This window comes from Eleutherodactylus coqui, chromosome 2, assembly GCF_035609145.1.
Source record: "Eleutherodactylus coqui strain aEleCoq1 chromosome 2, aEleCoq1.hap1, whole genome shotgun sequence".
NCBI classification, from domain to species: Eukaryota; Metazoa; Chordata; class Amphibia; order Anura; family Eleutherodactylidae; genus Eleutherodactylus; species Eleutherodactylus coqui.
The window spans coordinates 29,858,425-29,876,709 of NC_089838.1; the positions used below are offsets into that span (position 1 = coordinate 29,858,425).

The 18,285-nt window shown below is 41.1% G+C and overlaps 1 protein-coding gene and 1 long non-coding RNA gene across 2 annotated transcripts in view; one reads left to right on the forward strand and one right to left on the reverse strand.

The window, feature by feature from the left end:
- Nucleotides 1–18,285, forward strand: part of LOC136611213 (uncharacterized) — a 141,741-nt gene that overhangs the window by 18,485 nt on the left and 104,971 nt on the right. The window lies entirely within an intron of this gene.
- Nucleotides 3,776–18,285, reverse strand: part of CCND2 (cyclin D2) — a 54,216-nt gene continuing 39,706 nt past the window's right edge. The window contains exon 5 of the mRNA XM_066590540.1: nt 3,776–10,067. Within this exon, the coding sequence (XP_066446637.1) occupies nt 9,912–10,067 (156 nt within the window). The 3' untranslated portion in view covers nt 3,776–9,911. The remainder of the gene's footprint in view (nt 10,068–18,285) is intronic.

An 18,285-nucleotide genomic window follows, 5' to 3' on the forward strand; every position in this document is an offset into this window, starting at 1 on the left:
TAGTTAGTATAAACAATAGTTGTGCCGTTTTATTCAGATATTAAATGTGTATGAGTGCTGAAACCTGTATCAGATCATTTTCATTAGTTTCCTCTTAGCGTAATAGTAATTTTACATGGGCTGATTGGGCCCCGGAACACTTGTTCACTCGACAATTAGGGACAAATGCTCATTGCTTGGCAGTACAGCTGCCCATGTGAACAGCTGGCGTATGAGGGCGAACCCCAAAAGCAGATTCTCAGCCAGTGTAAAAAAGGAAAAAAAAAAAACAAAGCGCTAATTGCGTGTCGTTAGGCACTCATTATCTTTCCAAAAGCTTTCCTGTGTAAAATAACACCACAAAGCAGCATGGTTTTCAATCTTCACTAACGGCTGCATCATTTTTGCAGGTAAGCCAGTTTTGCTCCTATAATCACTTGGCCATACCAGTCAATCTGAAAACCGCACCAATCTGCCACATGTTGGCTCCCCAGTGTTCATATTCCTAGGTATTTTTTTTTAGGCTGGACCCCTAAAGTACCCATTTAAATCGCTGTTGTGTGAATTCATATATACTACATGTACAAAAATACAGGCTGTGTACGCACTGGTCATGCATGTGCGAAGAGGTCTTGTTCCATTAACGGTGCACTGTTAATTTAAAGGGGTTTTCCCATTGCTTAAAATTGCTCTACAGACCCGCTTTACTTCCTGTTTGCTGCTGACCAGGACACGTGACTGCCGCAGCCAATCACTGGCTATAGAAGGTCACTGTTGTGGCCAGTGATTGGCTGCGGCAGTCACATGTGCTGGTCAGCAGCAAACAGGAAGTACAGAGGGGCTGTGGAGCTATTTTAGTTAATAGGAGAAATCCCTTTAAACTTTTATGATCATATTTTGGTACCACATTGATCTCTCCATATACCGTGTTTCCCAAAAATAAGACAGTGTCTTATATTAATTTTTGTTCAAAAAGGTTTAACTTTTTTTTACATGTATAGCTGCCTGGACACTATTTTTTAATTGACTTTTTTAGTTAACTGTTAGAGGGCTTAATTTTGGAGTAGGCCTTATATTTCAAGCGTGCTCAAAAAGCCTGAAAAATCATTTTGCATCCTCAAAAATTCTGGAAAATCATGCTATGTCTTATTTTCAGGGAAACAGGGTATAGCTGCTCGTCCTTGTATGATAGTAAATACCAACAAGACGAGAACTTAATCCTAGATGCATTACTGCAGGAACAGGCCAGAAGTTGTGTGTGAAGAACTCTGACAAGACACTAGACATCAAAGATTTGTATTGGCTATTCAGCTGTCAATCATTCCTTCACTTCTGGGGAAAGCCACGTAATGTGGGAATTCAAAGGGGATTTCTTTCCATTGCTGATGAATTTCATCGTTGGGGATGAGCTTGGTGTGGAGTGAAAAATAGTTCCCTTGTACAAAAGCGTGCTTGGAATGCCTTTTCTAGGCCTTTGTAACAAGGTATGTTCCTTTTCGAAGGAAACTTTTGTCACTTTTTAAATGCCCCATGTGTGGACTGTTCTATTCATGCCTCTTGTCAAAAGAGGTGACTTTAAAGGCTATTTGCAGCAATTTTTTCTAAATCTAGAATAATGATTAAAGCAACTTTGCAAATAGTCGTGATTACAATATAAGTGTTTGCTTTGTATAGTTCCAATGCAAGTCAATATATACCAGGTTGATGCTGATTCTGCTCTCTGCTTACCAGCCACATGTAGTTCTATGCATTGTTTATAGGGGTAAGTTCACTTTAAGCCTGGTGTAGACACAACGATTATCGCTCTAAAGATGTCTTTTGAGCGATAATTGTTGACTGCATTTACAGGGCAAGGTGATCGACCAAACGTTGAGCGATCACTTTGCGCTCCGAGCAGGGGATGCAGAAGACAAGAGGGGCCGCTTGTCTTCTGCATCCAGCTGTTCTCTGCTCGGAGTGCCCGGCTGTTATACAGCTGTGTGCTCCGTGCGGGGTATGCAGAACACAGCTGGAGCTCTGTGTTCTTCATACTCCGGCTGTGTTCATGGAGCGGGCTACAGCTGAAACAATAGTATCAGCTGTGAACTCCTGATAAGGCTGATCGTTGTCTTTCAGCACGCTGAAAGAGAACGATCAGCAACTCGTTAACGAAAACTGCACGATGTCAGTGCAGTTAGACACAACGATTATCGCTCAAAAGATGGCTTTGAGCGATTTTTGAGCAAAAATCATCGTGTCCTTCCCACGAACGGATTTCCGCCGCGTAATTCGCGGCGAAAATCCGCTGCGTTGCCCGTTGCTATTAGGTTCTATTAAACCTAATGGCACAATGCTCACGGTGCAGAATTCCACCGCGGAATTCCGCACCGTGAAATCTCCCGTCCTCACCCGCGGTATGCTCTATTTGCCGCAGGTTTACGCGCGGCCGGCTCCCATTGCAGTCAATGGAAGTCGTCCATTCACACTATCTCCCGATGTAGCACAGCGGAAGATAGCGTAAAAACGCTTCCCCGCCTACCGCCGCCGCGTCATATGACGCGGCAGGCACGTCACATGACACGGCCGTCCGCGTCATGTGACGCGGTGGGCGTGTCGCATAGCGCGGTGGGCGGGGAAGCGTCATGCGGGAGCGAGAACGCCGGATCCGCTGGTAAGTATGGGGTCTCTGGGGGGCGCCGTGACGGACTTCGCCGTGGAAAATTCCGCGGCGGAGCCCATCACGGCCGTGTGCAGCCGGCCTAAATCAGCCTTTAGACATTCTTTTGTTAGAAGGGTCCCAGGATAAGGTGATCACAGGATTTCCTGCTGCTGAAACATCATCCATATAGGGGGCAGGCAGCAAGTACTGGATTTCTCCGCAGTGCCACCACAGGGGACATGAAGCATTACAATGGTCCATGCGCTACGGCATAAGTTGACGCTATACAAATAACAAGTCCCTTACACCCCCCCTTGCAATGAAAGGATTGGATTGGTCTTCCAGAACTCTTCGTTCTATTGGATGAACCTCCCTCCCCCTTATTTATTAACACAAAATTACTGAACACAGTTTTCTAAACCAATCGAACTCTGGGGAATTTGAAAATCTAGCAAAATGGGCAGCAGAGCGGCTCAGTGGTTAACAGCTTTACCCTAGGTTCGAATCCCACTGATGGCAACGTCTCCAATTAGTTTGCCCATTACTCTCATGTTTTTGTGGGTTTTCTCCACAATTCAAAAACACACTACTGGGTAACTGGCTTCCTACGGCCCCAACCCTAGTGCACGTACTGTATTGTAAATGGGGACATTGGGCGCAGATGTGACTGGGGACCGATTATATACGGCACTGAAGAATATTAGCTCTTTAACACAACTTTAGATCAGGTCTTTATTTTAATTCATATCAAATAAAATTTATGTTTTAGCTTTCCTACAGCGATTTAACGATTACAAGTGAGTGAGCATAGAACGGGTCTTTCCATAGTACGAGAAAAAAACTGCATAGGAGTCTATTCTCCTTCACCCAAAAAATGTATAAATATGGGAGGGAATTGCCGGCGGTGTCAGTGTGCCCTGAGAGAGTTTTTATCTGTGACGGACCTTGAAATATGTTGACTATCCTGAGATCATCGAACGAGTTCCTCAGCAGTTAAGTGATGTAATGCACAAGTATTTATCTATCTTCCCCTCCGGGATATCCATCAGAACATCGCTCACAGGCTGCCAAATCCCTCTTGTTGAGATAATTTCTTTTATTTGCTTAAGTCGAGGGCCTTTTATAGAAACGGCATGAATAAAAGCAAAAGGAGTCAGCTTAGGTCAAGGTGAATTTATTGCCCAAACAGCATTCTTATTCCCCTCAAAAACACATTTCATGTATCCATCTTGAAACTAAGTCAATTAACATGTTAATAATAAAAAAGCAACAACTTTTAACACTGAACAGACAAGAACTTTCTCATATGTAATCGACAAAAACTACATAGTGAACAGTCTTTCTTCTCCACCGTAGGAAATCTCACATAACGTTCTAAAAGTTCATTTATTTAATTTAATTCTACACTTTCTATCGTTCCCTGACCATGTAATTGTCACAATTTTTTTGTTGTTTTTGTTTTGTTTTTTTTGATTTCTTAAGTTTTTATAAAGTACATTGTGAGAGAACATTGACTTGATATGGCATCACACTCGATTAAAGCAACAAGGAAATGAGACAGTTGTGCAGAGTGATTGAGGTACTTGGTGAAAATAAATTAAACAAAAACATCCACTTGCCAATGGGAGTGGGAGTGTTTCGGACATTGAGGACATGTATCAAAATGAAGGGGTTTCAAAAAAAAAAAAGAACTTAAGAGCCAGCAGCATCACCTTCATCCTAACATTTGGTAATATTCGATATGACCGCTCATAGAATACTGGATACTATGGAACTGGCCACAGGGTCAACAAAAACACCGACGCTTTTTTTACAGAGGGGTTGTGTTGAACACACAATGACTCCTGTCTTAAAGAAACAGTTTAGGCAAGGCTGATACTATATTAGGGTGCTTTTACATGGAACGATTATCATTCAAGATCCCACCAGAATCTGAAGTATTACGGTTCAGCGTAAATGCCTGCAGCGACTAATCGAGAACTCGTTCGCCGTTCAGTTTCTGCTTGCAGGAAAATGAACGTCATATTGTTTCATATGAACAGGCAGTCGGTCACTTAGGAACGACTGCCTGCTTACTGTGAATGGAGGTGGGCGGGCAGCAACGATCCCTGACCCGCTCTTCTTCCATTTAATCAGCGATGCCCGTTCCTATGTAAAGACACAAGAACAATTATCGCTGGGACGACTTGTTGGGCATCTGTGCCCAACAGATCATTCTATGTAAAAGCACCTTCAGGTCTAGAGGAGATCCTGGGGGGGGGGGGGGAAGGATCCATCTCCCACCGGCCCGGCACTAAACATAGCACTATATATGTTTTGCTCCGAGTTTACCTTTAGCAGCACTAACTAAATTTAGATCCCCAAGTTGCTATCAAAGATTGTATCTGATACCATCATCTTTTATGATATAGTTTTCAAAAAGTCCTCGCAAAAGCCCAAAAAAGGGCATTTACTAGAAAAAGAAATGCTGTAACCAATGAAAAATGAGAAATACCAAGCTTGTTACTCCCACCCCCATGACCTGAACTTATTGATCAACATATACCCTCCCCTCAAAAAAAAAACTCCACAAACCGGAATCACATAGCTACTGGTAAATGACACGTGTCTTTCATGTGCTTTGGACAGCAGGTGCCATTACATCGTACAATGTAAAAATTAACAAAAACATCAACTTTGGAAACAGGAGGGAAATTGTGCACTAAAATTCCCCCATTCCTGTCCCGTGAATAGACCTATAATGGGCACTGGCAGCTTTTTTTTTTTTTTTTTTCCCACCCAAAAGTGTCTGGAATTTGGCATGTTGCTGCCATTCAGTTACCAATATATAGCGTGATGTCATATGAAGATATTTTTCCCTCCGACTGCTGTTCATGTATCACTTTCGTAGAGTAAGCTTTGGAATTTCTATAGATTAGATGACTCCAGTTACAAATCAAAGTTGCCATGAAGAAAAAAAAAAAAACTTGTAACAATAAAAAAAATAATAAAAACACCGGCTATATTAGTTTTGTCTTTTTTTTTTCTTTGTCCATTTACACCATATGGTTTACATGACGCCTGCTGGAATTGTATTTTATTCTTTTCGTTCCATTTCAAGCAGCAATACATGTTAGCAGTCTTCTATCTGCCCTTGAACAGCACACGCATTTCAGGAAGTCAGGCTTTGGCAAACTTTTTAAAGTGTACCTATTAGATACCCACAGTGGAGGCCACTACTTTGTGGTAAGGGCTAGAAGCGATACTTAATTCATAGCGATTCCTTCATAATCGCGGCACTTGGCTCCCTCTTCGCCACCACTGTGTGTATACAACAGATAACATTTTCATGAAATATTAAAAAAAAAAAAGAAAAAACACACAAATTCAAATATTTTTTTTTTGTAAATTTTAAATTAAACATGTTTCAGCATTTACACAATTACCACAAAAGTCTAGTATGTTTTTATAATGTTCTAAATTAGACTTTGGCCACCTGAAGCCCGCCCAGCTAAAGTCGCCGATTTCTCCCCCCCCCCCAAATTTCTGAAAGCTCGTCGACCGCTGATTCGGTACAGGTTCCCTACTTGTGTCCTAAGTACAGTTTTTTTTGTTTTTTTTTCTGCTACCTAAAAATTAATAGGTCACAGGCATAAAAGCAAAATGTGATAGAAACCCCTTATTTGTATTGGCTTAGAGCCAATACACAAGGATATTGTGCTGGTGAAATAAAAAAAAAAACAAATTAAAATACCTTTTCTATAAAGCCTCTTTCATGCTAATTAGCATAAATCCAGAGAGGAAACACATTTTGTATCACTTTAGAGAAACACTCTTAAAATCCCAGATCATGCTGTATGCCCTATATCGCATTGACATAGCTGTGATCCATTTGGGGTTACAATAACCCAAGTGGGAAAGGTGACGTACAGAAGTTTGTTTTTTTTTGCCCCTTACCCTAGAGGCCAAGGCAATATTGATGCCTGCAACTTCCGTATTAACCTCCCTAGAGTTCACACAGCAAGATTGGATCTGGGTTTGTCTAGCAGCTGTTTGATAGCTACATACTCGAGTACATAACTAAACTTCTTCCAATACAGAAATGCACAAGATGCAAAATGTAACTGTCCATTTTTACTAAAAAAAATGTTTTTTTTTAAATCAATCACTACTGAAAAAAAAAATGTTCTAATCGATGCTATTCTCACCAAAGCGGTTTGTGAAATGCCATACATATCCATAAGAGCGTGAGATTTGAGTATCTTCATGCCTTTATATACATGGTATGCCTTTCCCTTAACTCCTAAAACTAGTATATAAAAAAAAAGGTCATTTTTTTTTTTCTTCATAAATCCGATAATGACAATTTTAACTGATTTGTTGCACCTGAAAAAAAAAATGGTAGAAAATGAAGAAAATTGAAAATGGTAGTTCTGGAAAGCATATGTTGCTTCTCAATCCATATCGTTTTGCTCCCCCTATGATCAAAAACACAGACTTCGGCTGCATTAGTATTAAAAAGCAGCATTGACATAGGACCAAAAGGAAAGCACCCCACATATCTAGTACCTTTAACTTACAAGCTGTGGGATGTCACATCAAAATAGAGACACCCCCTCGATATACCGTCTACCTAGAGGGATTCGGAACATGCTGCAATGAACTGGTTGACCCCCATTTCACCGGCAGCCATGTTGGGAATGGAGTCAGTATTGGGGCCTGATTACTATTAGTCCTTTTCCTCAAACGTTATTGGCCCAGCCCCAACAATGGCCCCCATAAGTGCGACAGCAGCTTTATATGGCTAATTCCAATTAGCCTAGACCTAGACAGCACCTTCTGCCCCATGGTGGAGCATCAAGAGCCAAGAACGCAACTTATGTATAAACCAGATATAGGATCCCCCATTGTGATCATTGCAGCATATTCATCCATTCTGACTCGTCACCAAGGCCATATATTCTCTAGAATTCAGGATTGGGAATTTTTGTACCATTCCACTAATCTGACACCTGAAAAGGGAATGAGTAGCAAGATGTCAAGTGCAAACACAGATCCCTGCGGAATTTGCACCATTGCACTAAGCTCCCAGAGGAAAAACTGTAAAGTGTGAGGTATTGTAAGAGCAGGAACCATTGTGTATCCAGTAAACCTGAGGTAAGTCTACCATTTTTAAGAGGGTGTGATCAGGAAAAAAAAAAAAAGTCATTGACGTGGTATTCGAAGAAAAAAAAAAAAAAAACCCCAAAAACCTGTACAAGGGCATTTCCAGTAATCAAAAATCCTCATATGTCCACTTAACCATCTACTTGCTTCAGGATTGGAAATTTTTAAGCAGTAAAATAATATATTATAAAAATGTTTATAAAATAGCAGCACACTCAGTGAAACAATACAGCTAAGTACTGTTAATGTGAATAAGAATGAAACAAATCATAGCTCCTTAGCAGCGCAAAAAAAAAAAATCATAAAAAAAATATATATTTATTCACTTAGTCCTCATATCGCCAACACATCGGAGAAAACCCATTTAATTGTCTTTCAAGAAAAAAAAAAAATTCGCTAACATTTTTTAAGCAACTGCTCAACAAATGTGACAACTGTGTCATACAATTGTGCAAAGAAAAAAAAAAAAAAGTTGCACCGGCATTTTAATTGCCGAATTGCCGGAACAACTTCATGTAAGGAGGAAAAAAAAAAATTCAAGTACAATGGTATGTATTTAGCATGCAACAAAATCTCTAGATGTCTACCGTTTGTCACAAAAAATTGGGTTCGAAAGATAAGTCCACGATGGCGGATTGAACCCCGTAGGGCCTATAGATAGGGGAGTATCAACAAAGACAACCGAAGGGGCAAATTTCCCTTCGGGTCATCATACAACAAAAAATGGTTCTGTATGTGTTCGGAATGTCGTTCAAGGAATGTCATCCAAGGCAGGTGTCGGAAAACCCAGCAAACACTGTAACATGTATTTGGCAGTGTGGTGTGCGGAGGCTGAAAAGACGCCATGCGGCCGGTTCATAAACCATCCCATTTATCCCTTAGGAACAATTTTCAAAGTGCTTTTACGAATGAAATGGTTTACAATAATGCTAATGGCAGACCAACTATCATAACCAACAGTCCACTCCAAAAAGTGTCAGTTGGTATTTAAAATTTTTTTTTTCTCCCCCCCATTGATTTAACTAATTTTATTTAATTTTAGGCTTTAGCTACAGATAACCCGTAACTAATTGTCTGTCCATTAGCAAGCAGCCAAAAAAAAAAAAAAAGAGAAATGGTCGGACTGGCCATGTAATGTCACATGCATTTTTGGGATAAATTTTATAATTCTATTTATTTTTTATAGCTAAGACTTTTTATATAACTTTTTTTTTTCTTTACCAAAAACTTTGTTGTTTTTTTTTTAGTAAGAAGGTATGAAGGAGTATATTACAGTTAACTACTTTTTTTTTAGCTGACTGGGAATATTGTTTTCAAAAACCAAATTCTAAAAAATACATTCTTTTAGTTTTTCTATGTCCACAGCTGGCTAAGAGAGCCTCCTTCTAATCCCATGCATGCTTGTAATGAACACTTCTTTTGAGAAAAAAATTAATAAAAATTAAAAAAAAAAAAAAAAAAAGGCAAATCAAAAACACTTTAGGAAACAAAATATAAAACACCTGCCTCAGGCTTGCAAAAATAAAGCATCTTTTTTTTTTCTTTTCGGTAGCAGCTACCATAGACAGCAAAAGTAAACAGAACTAAATAGAAGATTCAGAAAGCACCTCTCTTTAGATTTAAAAAAAAAAAAAAAATCAAAAATTTTCATCTGATCCCAAATCATCATCCAAAAATAATGTTTCAGTCTCTTTAGGATCGCACCTTCCGTTGCCCCCTAGAATCCATTAGTCTTTTGCTTTGCAATCTACATATGAAAACCACATAGATGGCGCCCACATCCTCTCTGACATCTATCGAGAGGTGTAAGCGACTACAAATATAAAAAAAAGTTTACCTACGTTTCATCCCACGGATGCAGGCTTACACATTTCTCTAGCTACGGTTTATGCTTATGTAAGCACTTCAATTTAAACAATATATAATAAGAACCAGCAATTATCAAATATATCGTTGGATTCCCTTCTAAAAGGACGTCACAGGCACCAAAAACAAATTTTTTTTGTTTCTTTTTGTATTTAAAATAGTTTTTAAATATTTTTTTTTTATCTAAGTGGGAGAGCAGATATAAACAGGTTTGTTCTAGAAAATACAGAACAAGGAAAAGACACTTTTTTTTTTTTGTATTTTTCTTTCGCTGCAGAACTCCTCACAGGTTGATGTCCCGCACGTCTGTAGGGGTGCTGGCTTGGTCCAGTTCGTCCACAGACTTAACAGCGTTCCTTTGTTGGGTCGGCGGTCTGTTTTGTCTAAGGCTGCTGACTAGCACGGACTCGATCTGTTCTTGACAAGCTTTAAGGCAATCCTGAAAAAAAAAAACATGATTTTTAAAAAAAATACTATTCATAAATCAGGTAATTAAGATATCGCAGTATAATGAACAATGGGCTATAAAAAAAAAATTTGCACCCCACTCTTTAGGGAGTGCTCACTACTTTCATTTATAAACCAAGGTCCGTTGGAGATATCTGGAACATGGCTGTGTTCTGAATGTATTTCAAATCAAGACCCACCATGGGTCTACTCTACAAAACATAGAGCCCTTTAGTGATTGAAGCCCAATTTCGTAGAATCGCAAAGGTCTAGGGTGTTGTGTTGATAATACGAGCACTAAAATGCAGAGTTATTACTATTTTCTGGCACCAACCGTGCAGTGGTGCAGTGTGAAGGTATTATTACCTAACTGATTTTGTCTAGTCAGCAATGCCAATAGGGTTCATCGCCACAGTGCCTGGCTAAGGACATTCTTATAGTAGTAGCACAGTCTGTAGTCCTTGCAGAAAAAAAAATGATACACTTAGGCTAAATTCAGACTAGTGTTTTTTTGTGTTCACCTCGCTGTTCCGTTGTGGGAGCAGCTAAACGGAAAGAAAATGCTTCCCTTTTTGTGCCATAGACATGCACTGAAACTAAAGACCTCCAGTTTCAATCCTTCGTCAATTTTCTGTAGCCATTCTATCTTAAAAACTTAAGCAAAAGCGCACTGTTGCACTTTTGTTTCCAGTTCAAAAAATGGAATCAAAGCAGATAGTTAGACGCAAACAAAAAACGCTAGTGTCAATTGGCCCTTTATCAGTTTATTGCATTGAGTTTTCGTTCTCATGCATTTAGAAAGAATCATACTTGGTTTGCAGGCTCTCCTACATTCACCTTTCAGACTCAGGAGTGTTCCCAGCACTGATCAGCTGGTCTCTCTCATGAATACATACGAGCATAGCTTTTCTTCTCCTTTTTAGGGCTCTTATCCACTGGCGATATGACTTCCCTGCGATACGAGAGAGAGTGAAAACGCATGATAATGAAACCAATGATTTTCAATGGTTTCATTCTCATTAGCGATATTTTCACTCTAGCCTTGCATTGCAAAGAAGAATGTGTGATATCGCCCATTGTTTTCAATAGGGCCAGCAGCAGCAGCGCTGTCCCCATTGAAATCAATGGAAGATTGTGAAGCAGGCTAGGAATCCCCACCCCCACCCCCACCCCACCAAGAGAGAGGAGGGGGGGGGGTACGGAGCTACAGGGGATCTGTGACATATCTTTGCATATTTGGAGAGATAGGGGGCACGGCTAGTGGGTTTCCCCAAGAGAGGGGGTGGGGCTAGAGGGGTTATTATTGTAATCTCTTTAGCCAATTAAGGGGGCGGGGCTAGCCTGCTTTAGGATCTTCTCCTATTGATTCCAATGGGGCCAGCGCTGCTGCTGCCGGCCCCATTGAAAACAATGGGCGATATTGCACATTCTTCTTTTCGATGCAAAGTTAGAGTGAAAATATCGCTAATGAGAAGGAAACCATTGAAAATCATTGGTTTCATTATCATGCGTTTTAACTCACTCTTGCATCGCAGGGACGTCGTATCGCCAGTGGGTAAGAGCCTTTAATGAGGCCAAGTAGCATAACCAACTCACTGAATAGTACACAGCTATGTCTCATCCTCTCTCTGAGTAGCTGCTGGTCATTCCCCCTCACTGTTGATAAGAGCGAAAATTCACCAGCAGTTAATTAGAGCCCTCTGTAATAGTAGCTTTCTCTGCTCTTTGTTCTCAGGCTCTCCTCCCACCATTCCCCAACAGTCACACAGCTCTTTGTATTAGCTCAGTGGAATGGCAGGAGAATGCAGGTTCACAACAGAAAAGCAGGCTAGGGGAGGAGTCAGTAGGGGTGGGGGCGTGTTAATCTTTCAATTGCAGGGTTTGCTGAGGGTTGTAGTACATACTAGTTCGGTGGCTCTTGTGCTGCAGAGTAGAGCCACGCTCGTATACTTTTAGTTTGGGATACCAATATCACACTAACCATACCTATGAATACATTACAGAATCTAAGCATCCTATATAGAGCTCGTTGGACATTTGGACTTCCGACGTCCCTGAGCATTTAAGCCACATGAATGCCTTATTAGTCCAGTTATGTTTTATGCTACAGTAGGCATAACTTTGGGCATTTGTTGCTTTGCAAGCAAGTTTGGTAAAATCAGTTTAATCAGACTGACAGAATTTGCTGTACTCCTCCAGTTGGCAGTGCCTTGGAAAAACAATACAAGCATAGATATCAAACAATCAGAAATTGTTAATAATAACCAATTACAAAAGTCTTCATTTCCAATTTCATTTCCAGTCTTCATTCAGCCTTACGAACTATGTTACTATGTAATAACACCCCATGGCTTATTTATGGATACGATCTAAAAGTTAGACAGTGCAAACTTAGAATAGACACTGAATGATACATTTGTTGCATTTTAAGACCGTTTAGTCCAAGTTTAGACCACCTATTAGTTAACTTAGTTTATGTCAAATATTACATCAAAATTTAGGTGCAACTTAGGCCACTCCCCTTTTCTGACAAGTTGGAAAAAGTGTCCAAAAGTATGTAAAAACACAAGATAAATGCAGATCAATCATGTAATTTGTACCTGAAAACTGTTGTACTTCAAATAGTAAATAAGCCCTACTGATTTTATTTTAAAAAAAACAAAAACATAACGTTTAGACCACTTCCACACGGGCGATTTTTCTTGTACTGTGAGAGTACTAATTGCATGTATGTGACGCCCATACTTTTCTATGGGTTCTTCCACACAAGCGATGTTTTGTAGCGAGTGACATAGCGAGACTATAAAGTCGTGGCATGTCCAGTCGCAATTTGCAATCTTTTGTAGCCCATGTTTTCCTATGGAGCCTCCTTTCTGTTGCAAAGGCCCCAAACTAAGCCCTAGCTACAGGGGGGAAAAAACAATCACTTTAGAAGCGCAATCCCGCTCCACTGCATATTCTTCCCGATCCCCATCACTGTTCTTCAGCATCTCTACTGGCCGGGAGTTGAAAAATCCCTGCCTATTGGAGGCGCTGGTTCTGATTGGCTGTGACGCTTAGCCAATTAGAGCCAGTGTTTGATGAACCAATCACAGCCATTCATCGAGCACTGGATCTGATTGGCTAAGTGTCACAGCCAACAGAGGCAGCGCTTCAAGGAGGCAGTGATTTTTTTCATCCCTGGCCAGAAGAGATGCTGAAGAACAGTGCCGGGAACCAGGGAAAAGACGCGCCAGAGATGACAGCGCTTCTTTTATTTATTCTTTTCTGTAACTAGGGCTTATTTTTGGGGTATGGCTTATATTTCAAGCCCCCCCCAAAAAAATCCTGGCAAAAGAGCGCTACAAAATCGTGAAATCTCTGCAAGAAAACACAGTGATGTTGCACAGAACACCAATGCAATAGCGTGGCGATACCGCTGTTGCCCGTGTGAAAGAGGCCTTATAGTCCGACATATATAATTCTGCCTGCGATGCTAATAAGATGACAGCTGACACGTTCTGTATACAGAACAGGAACATTTCAAGCCCACCCACTCCTCACGAAAATCCTCGCGACTTTCTGGCACAACTTTGTAGCGCCACAAAAAACCGCAGCGATATCGCGCGGACCACCGATGCCATATTGCTGCGATTTTCTCGCGTTGCTATCGTGTCGCCCATGTGGAAGCGGCCCAAAGCATTGTTCCTATGTGAGGTTTCTGTGCGGGAGGGAGTTCAGCTGTTTTCTGACCTTGTGACACGTGGTATTTCAGTTTAGCGCCAATCAACTAAATGAGGAGGAACGGCAATATTAGATACCTCCTATGAAGAAGAGCGGTGATTTTTTTTTTTTTTTTAATATGGACCTTTTTCCCCCCTAATTCTACACTATTAGTAACTGTGTCAAACTCAAAGGGGTCCATCCAAGCGGTGCAGGGGTCTGTCCGTTTCCAATGCAGTTATGCTATGTCCCCACCGCAGCACAATGCCATACTGTAATGTAACACTCGGTGCATTTCATACTTTATAGAATATTTCTCCGTCCGGATACAATATATCTGCAGCCCTAGACTATATAGCGTAGCCTAGCGCCCTTATATAACCAACCACTCGGATACATGCCGACCTCTGGTGACATTTATTGCAGCTGTTCACTGTTCGCACATTGCTTGCTACAAACTGAATGAGGCGTTTAAATCCATCTACACTCCAACATCTAAAGCAAATAATCAGTTCATTTAAGATACATTTAGGACGTTTAGGAAGGGAAGTAGAACAATGGCGCATAATCCTTCCAGCATCCAGTTATCGTAGATCCATAGAATAAGGGATTAGGTATTGTGCGCCTGACAAAATACTTGATATTCTATTGAGACTTTGTATAATCAGTCTCTTCCTGCAGAATCCTCTCATCTTTCCTAAGGAGAAGTCGGCAAACACATCATACCTCACGTCCACTAGATTCAGTCTGTGCTCGAATTATATTCTAGCTTGTACCCTGTGAGCCTAATTACATGGAAAGAAAAACTATTTGTTGGGGGGGTGGGGATGGGTTGCAATGAGAGTCTTAACAATAAGAAGCAATTGTTTTAAAATTTCCACTTCTAGGCTGTCAGAAAATCTTCCCCCACCCTTGGGGTTGAGAGACGGGGAGGAGGCAGTTCGGGATTTACCTGCTTTTTGTAACCCATTGGGTTCCAACGGTGCCCTGAAGGCATTGCACCGCTATCTATGCCTTAAGGTTATGCAGGATGCTGAAAGAGTTAAGCATCTGACATGTTTTGCATCAACTTTCATGGTACAAGATAAATGAGATTCCAGAGATTCTTCAGCATTATTTGCAACTAGAATGGATCTTGTGAACTAGCGTGGGAACGGTGCTGTGTGCACAGCTCCCCAGACTGCTAGTTTAACAAAGATTAGGGCATGGAAAACTCTAAAAACCTGCTCGCTTCTCCCGTGTCTCCTGAATGGAGGAGAAATAATTTCCTAATGTCAACATTTAAAAAAAAAAAAAATTATATTGCAAGAGTATCTCAATGGCCGTAATACGTGGTTCAATACAACACAGACTGTAGCAAAGTTTTAGGTAATTCCTCAAGTATAAATGGCACATTTTACCTGCAGATTGTTGGAACCAGGGCCAGCTATAAAATAACGTAGATCATGTGATTTTATACATTTTAATGGTTTAGCCCATACAAAAAAAAAGCTTTACTGATGAAGTGGTTTTTTTGACTAGACTGGGCCATACAGCGCTGGTCAGTGAGGCTGGAGGTATAAAGAAGTGGACCTTACTCTACAAAATCCATACACCTTGTTAGGGGTTCTCGTATTGAAAATGGCATTAAAGGGGTCAAATCACCAATACAACACCTTCCTTCTAAGGGTATGTGGACATCTGAGAGGCTTTGACCACACTAGGCCATCCTTCCGAATGGCTACCATGTGGTACTACATGTACCCAGTAGCTGGCCACTTCTACTCGGAAGCAAGACCGGAGGCAATCGGCTTGACAGCTCTCATATGAAAGTTGTTGAAGGCATCACTTTTAATGAAGTTGCTCTAGGAGATTAAAGTGTCCTATAGAAAACTCATTGTAGTACCAAAAAACGGGGAGTCTTTTTCCCCGACCAAGGCCTCCAGCACTGCAGTGTATTTGGGGCCCTGTGCTGTCCGTGTTACTTCACAGGCAGCACACAAGCTCATTGTAGCCTATGGAGCTATGCAGATGGATGCTTTTATTTGCCTAAACCCAATGAATGTCTACTAGGAAAGTTGGGCGACCGTTAAGAGATGAGCGAGCGTAATCACTAAGGCAAATTACTCGAGCGAGTAGTGCCTTATGCGAGTACCTGCCCGCTCGTCTCTAAAGATTCGGGTGCCGGTGGGGATGAGCGGTGAGTTGCGGGAGTGAGCAGGAGGAGAGAGAGAGATTCCCCGCCGGCATCTCTAGTGACCGTTGAACGGTGAGAAGTTGGTCCTGATGGTTGTCAACTAGCTTTTGCGAAATATGGACTTAAAAAATAATTACAGTAAACTCAAATGCACTTCTTTTTCTCTTCTTCGTCTTTGGCATTGCTCTTTAAAAAATGTCACCTGATCCATCTGTAAATCTTATCCCAAATTTAGTTTCTGTAGAACAGGAACCAGTTAACAAGAATTCGACAAAGTAGGAAAAGTTTTTGAAATGTGTCACCATTTTTGTCAACTTCTACAGTACTGTACCGGATGTACAGGCTGTAAACTCATTCTGATAAAATGTAAAAAAAAATAAAATTTAAAAAAAAAAAAAATCACACCGGGCATGACAAATGCTTTCTGCGGTGAACAAAAAAACTCACTTTCCATAAGGAATTTTTCCTTTTGAGAAGACAGGAAACGGTCACCATGAGCTGTATTGGAATTTCTAATTGCCAATGTACACAGTTATTATCGCCGCCGCTGCAGAGCTCCCAGTTAACCAGTTTAGAGCCGGGTATGGACTGTACATAATTGGATACCAGAGCTTGGGTCCTACCACACACGTTAATCACACAGCTTAGCCTTGCCCACCAGCTGACTCGCTGCACATACAGCACTGGTTGCTCATACCGTAAATGCCATTCTTCATTGACTTATTTCCTTGTGAAATGCCAGTGGTTTTTCTGACGCGTTTTATGTGGTTGTGGTATGAACATCATTTTTAAGCCAAAAACATATGATTGTAGAACATTCACACGCTCTGAATGCTGTAAGCAGGCCTCAAAAATGTCCTTTACTACTTACAGCCATTTTCAAGGGCTGGGTGAGGGATTGCTTAAAAAGGGGTTGTCACATTTGGAGAACCCATTTTCAAACAGCTCTCCCAGAGAGTATCTACAAACTCGGTCTCTAACTCTTTGGAGGACCCAGCCCGCTCGTGAATGATACTGTCAGTCCATTGGTTTTAATGGGCACTGAGTAAATGCTCCATTTTCCCTGCTGCCAGGTTCCTCTACAGATTACCGCTGGGGTTTCCACTTTATTCAACAGGGTTTGTCAACTTAAGACAACTCGTTGATTTTTTTAAGAAATTTAAAAGAAAAATCTTTGCAAAGGACAGACCTGTAAGTCTTTGCAGTACAATGAGGCAGTCTTCTATAGCAGATAGAACATACTGTGATTGGTGCAGTATAATAATATTCTTTATATAGCGCCAAACATATTCCGCAGCGCTTACAAAAACTGGGGGGATACAGAAAGACAATAGTACAAAAATACAAAAACCACGGTTACATAATAATCAGTTGATGGAAACAATAGGGGTGAGGGTCCTGCTGTAACGAGCTTATATACTACAGATAGTGGGGTGATACAGAAGGTAAAGGGGCTGGTGGTGTGCGCGGTATGGGGAGGTGGAGAGTGAGGGATGATATACTCATAGACCATGGTCATATTAAGCCATGTGATGGCTGGATCGGTATAACTGCAGGGGGCAGTTGGTTAAGGTTAGCAAGGATTGCAGTCAGTAGGACAGTGGGCATGTTATCAGGCAGGGTACAGAGGGGTTTGGTTTAGGGGGATATGGTATGCCTCCCTGAAGAGGTGCATTTTTAGAGCACGCCTGAAGTTTTGTGAATCAGGGATTGCGCAGATAGTTTTGGGTAGCGCGTTCCAGACGACAGGTGCTGCTCTGGAGAAGTCTTGGAGGCCGGAATGAGAGTATAGGCAAGTACATGAATGGAAAAAATGTCACCCACACAAACTCAAAAGGGAATTACATTCTACAGATTATAGCTACAGCAGACCCCTGAGAATCAGGAAAAAGTGGAGGATTAACCAATCGCAACCATTCAGGTTTGTACTTCTTTCTCCAAATACCATTTAGATGAATGAGAGCTGAAATCTCATTGGTTCCGATGGGTATTTGTTCCTCAACCAGTACTCTGCTCTTTCACCAAAATTTGCATAATCCCAGAGGACTCCCTCCATGTCCTAATCTCAATTATGTCATTTTTTTAGGTGTGTGGTCATTTATTTTAAGCGACTTATCTCGGCTGGAATAGTCCAGATTGTGGCGTTCTGTATTCCCCTGTGGCAGGCAAAGAGGGTTAGACAAAGTGCATGGGAAATGCTACGAGGCTTCAATATCCTGTTCTAAGATCACAAGGAAACCATGCGGCAGGGCTGTGAAGCGGGGAATGTGATTTGCTTTCTCCTGACATTCTCAAATTACTGCTAAGTGCTCTATTATTTCCCTATATCACA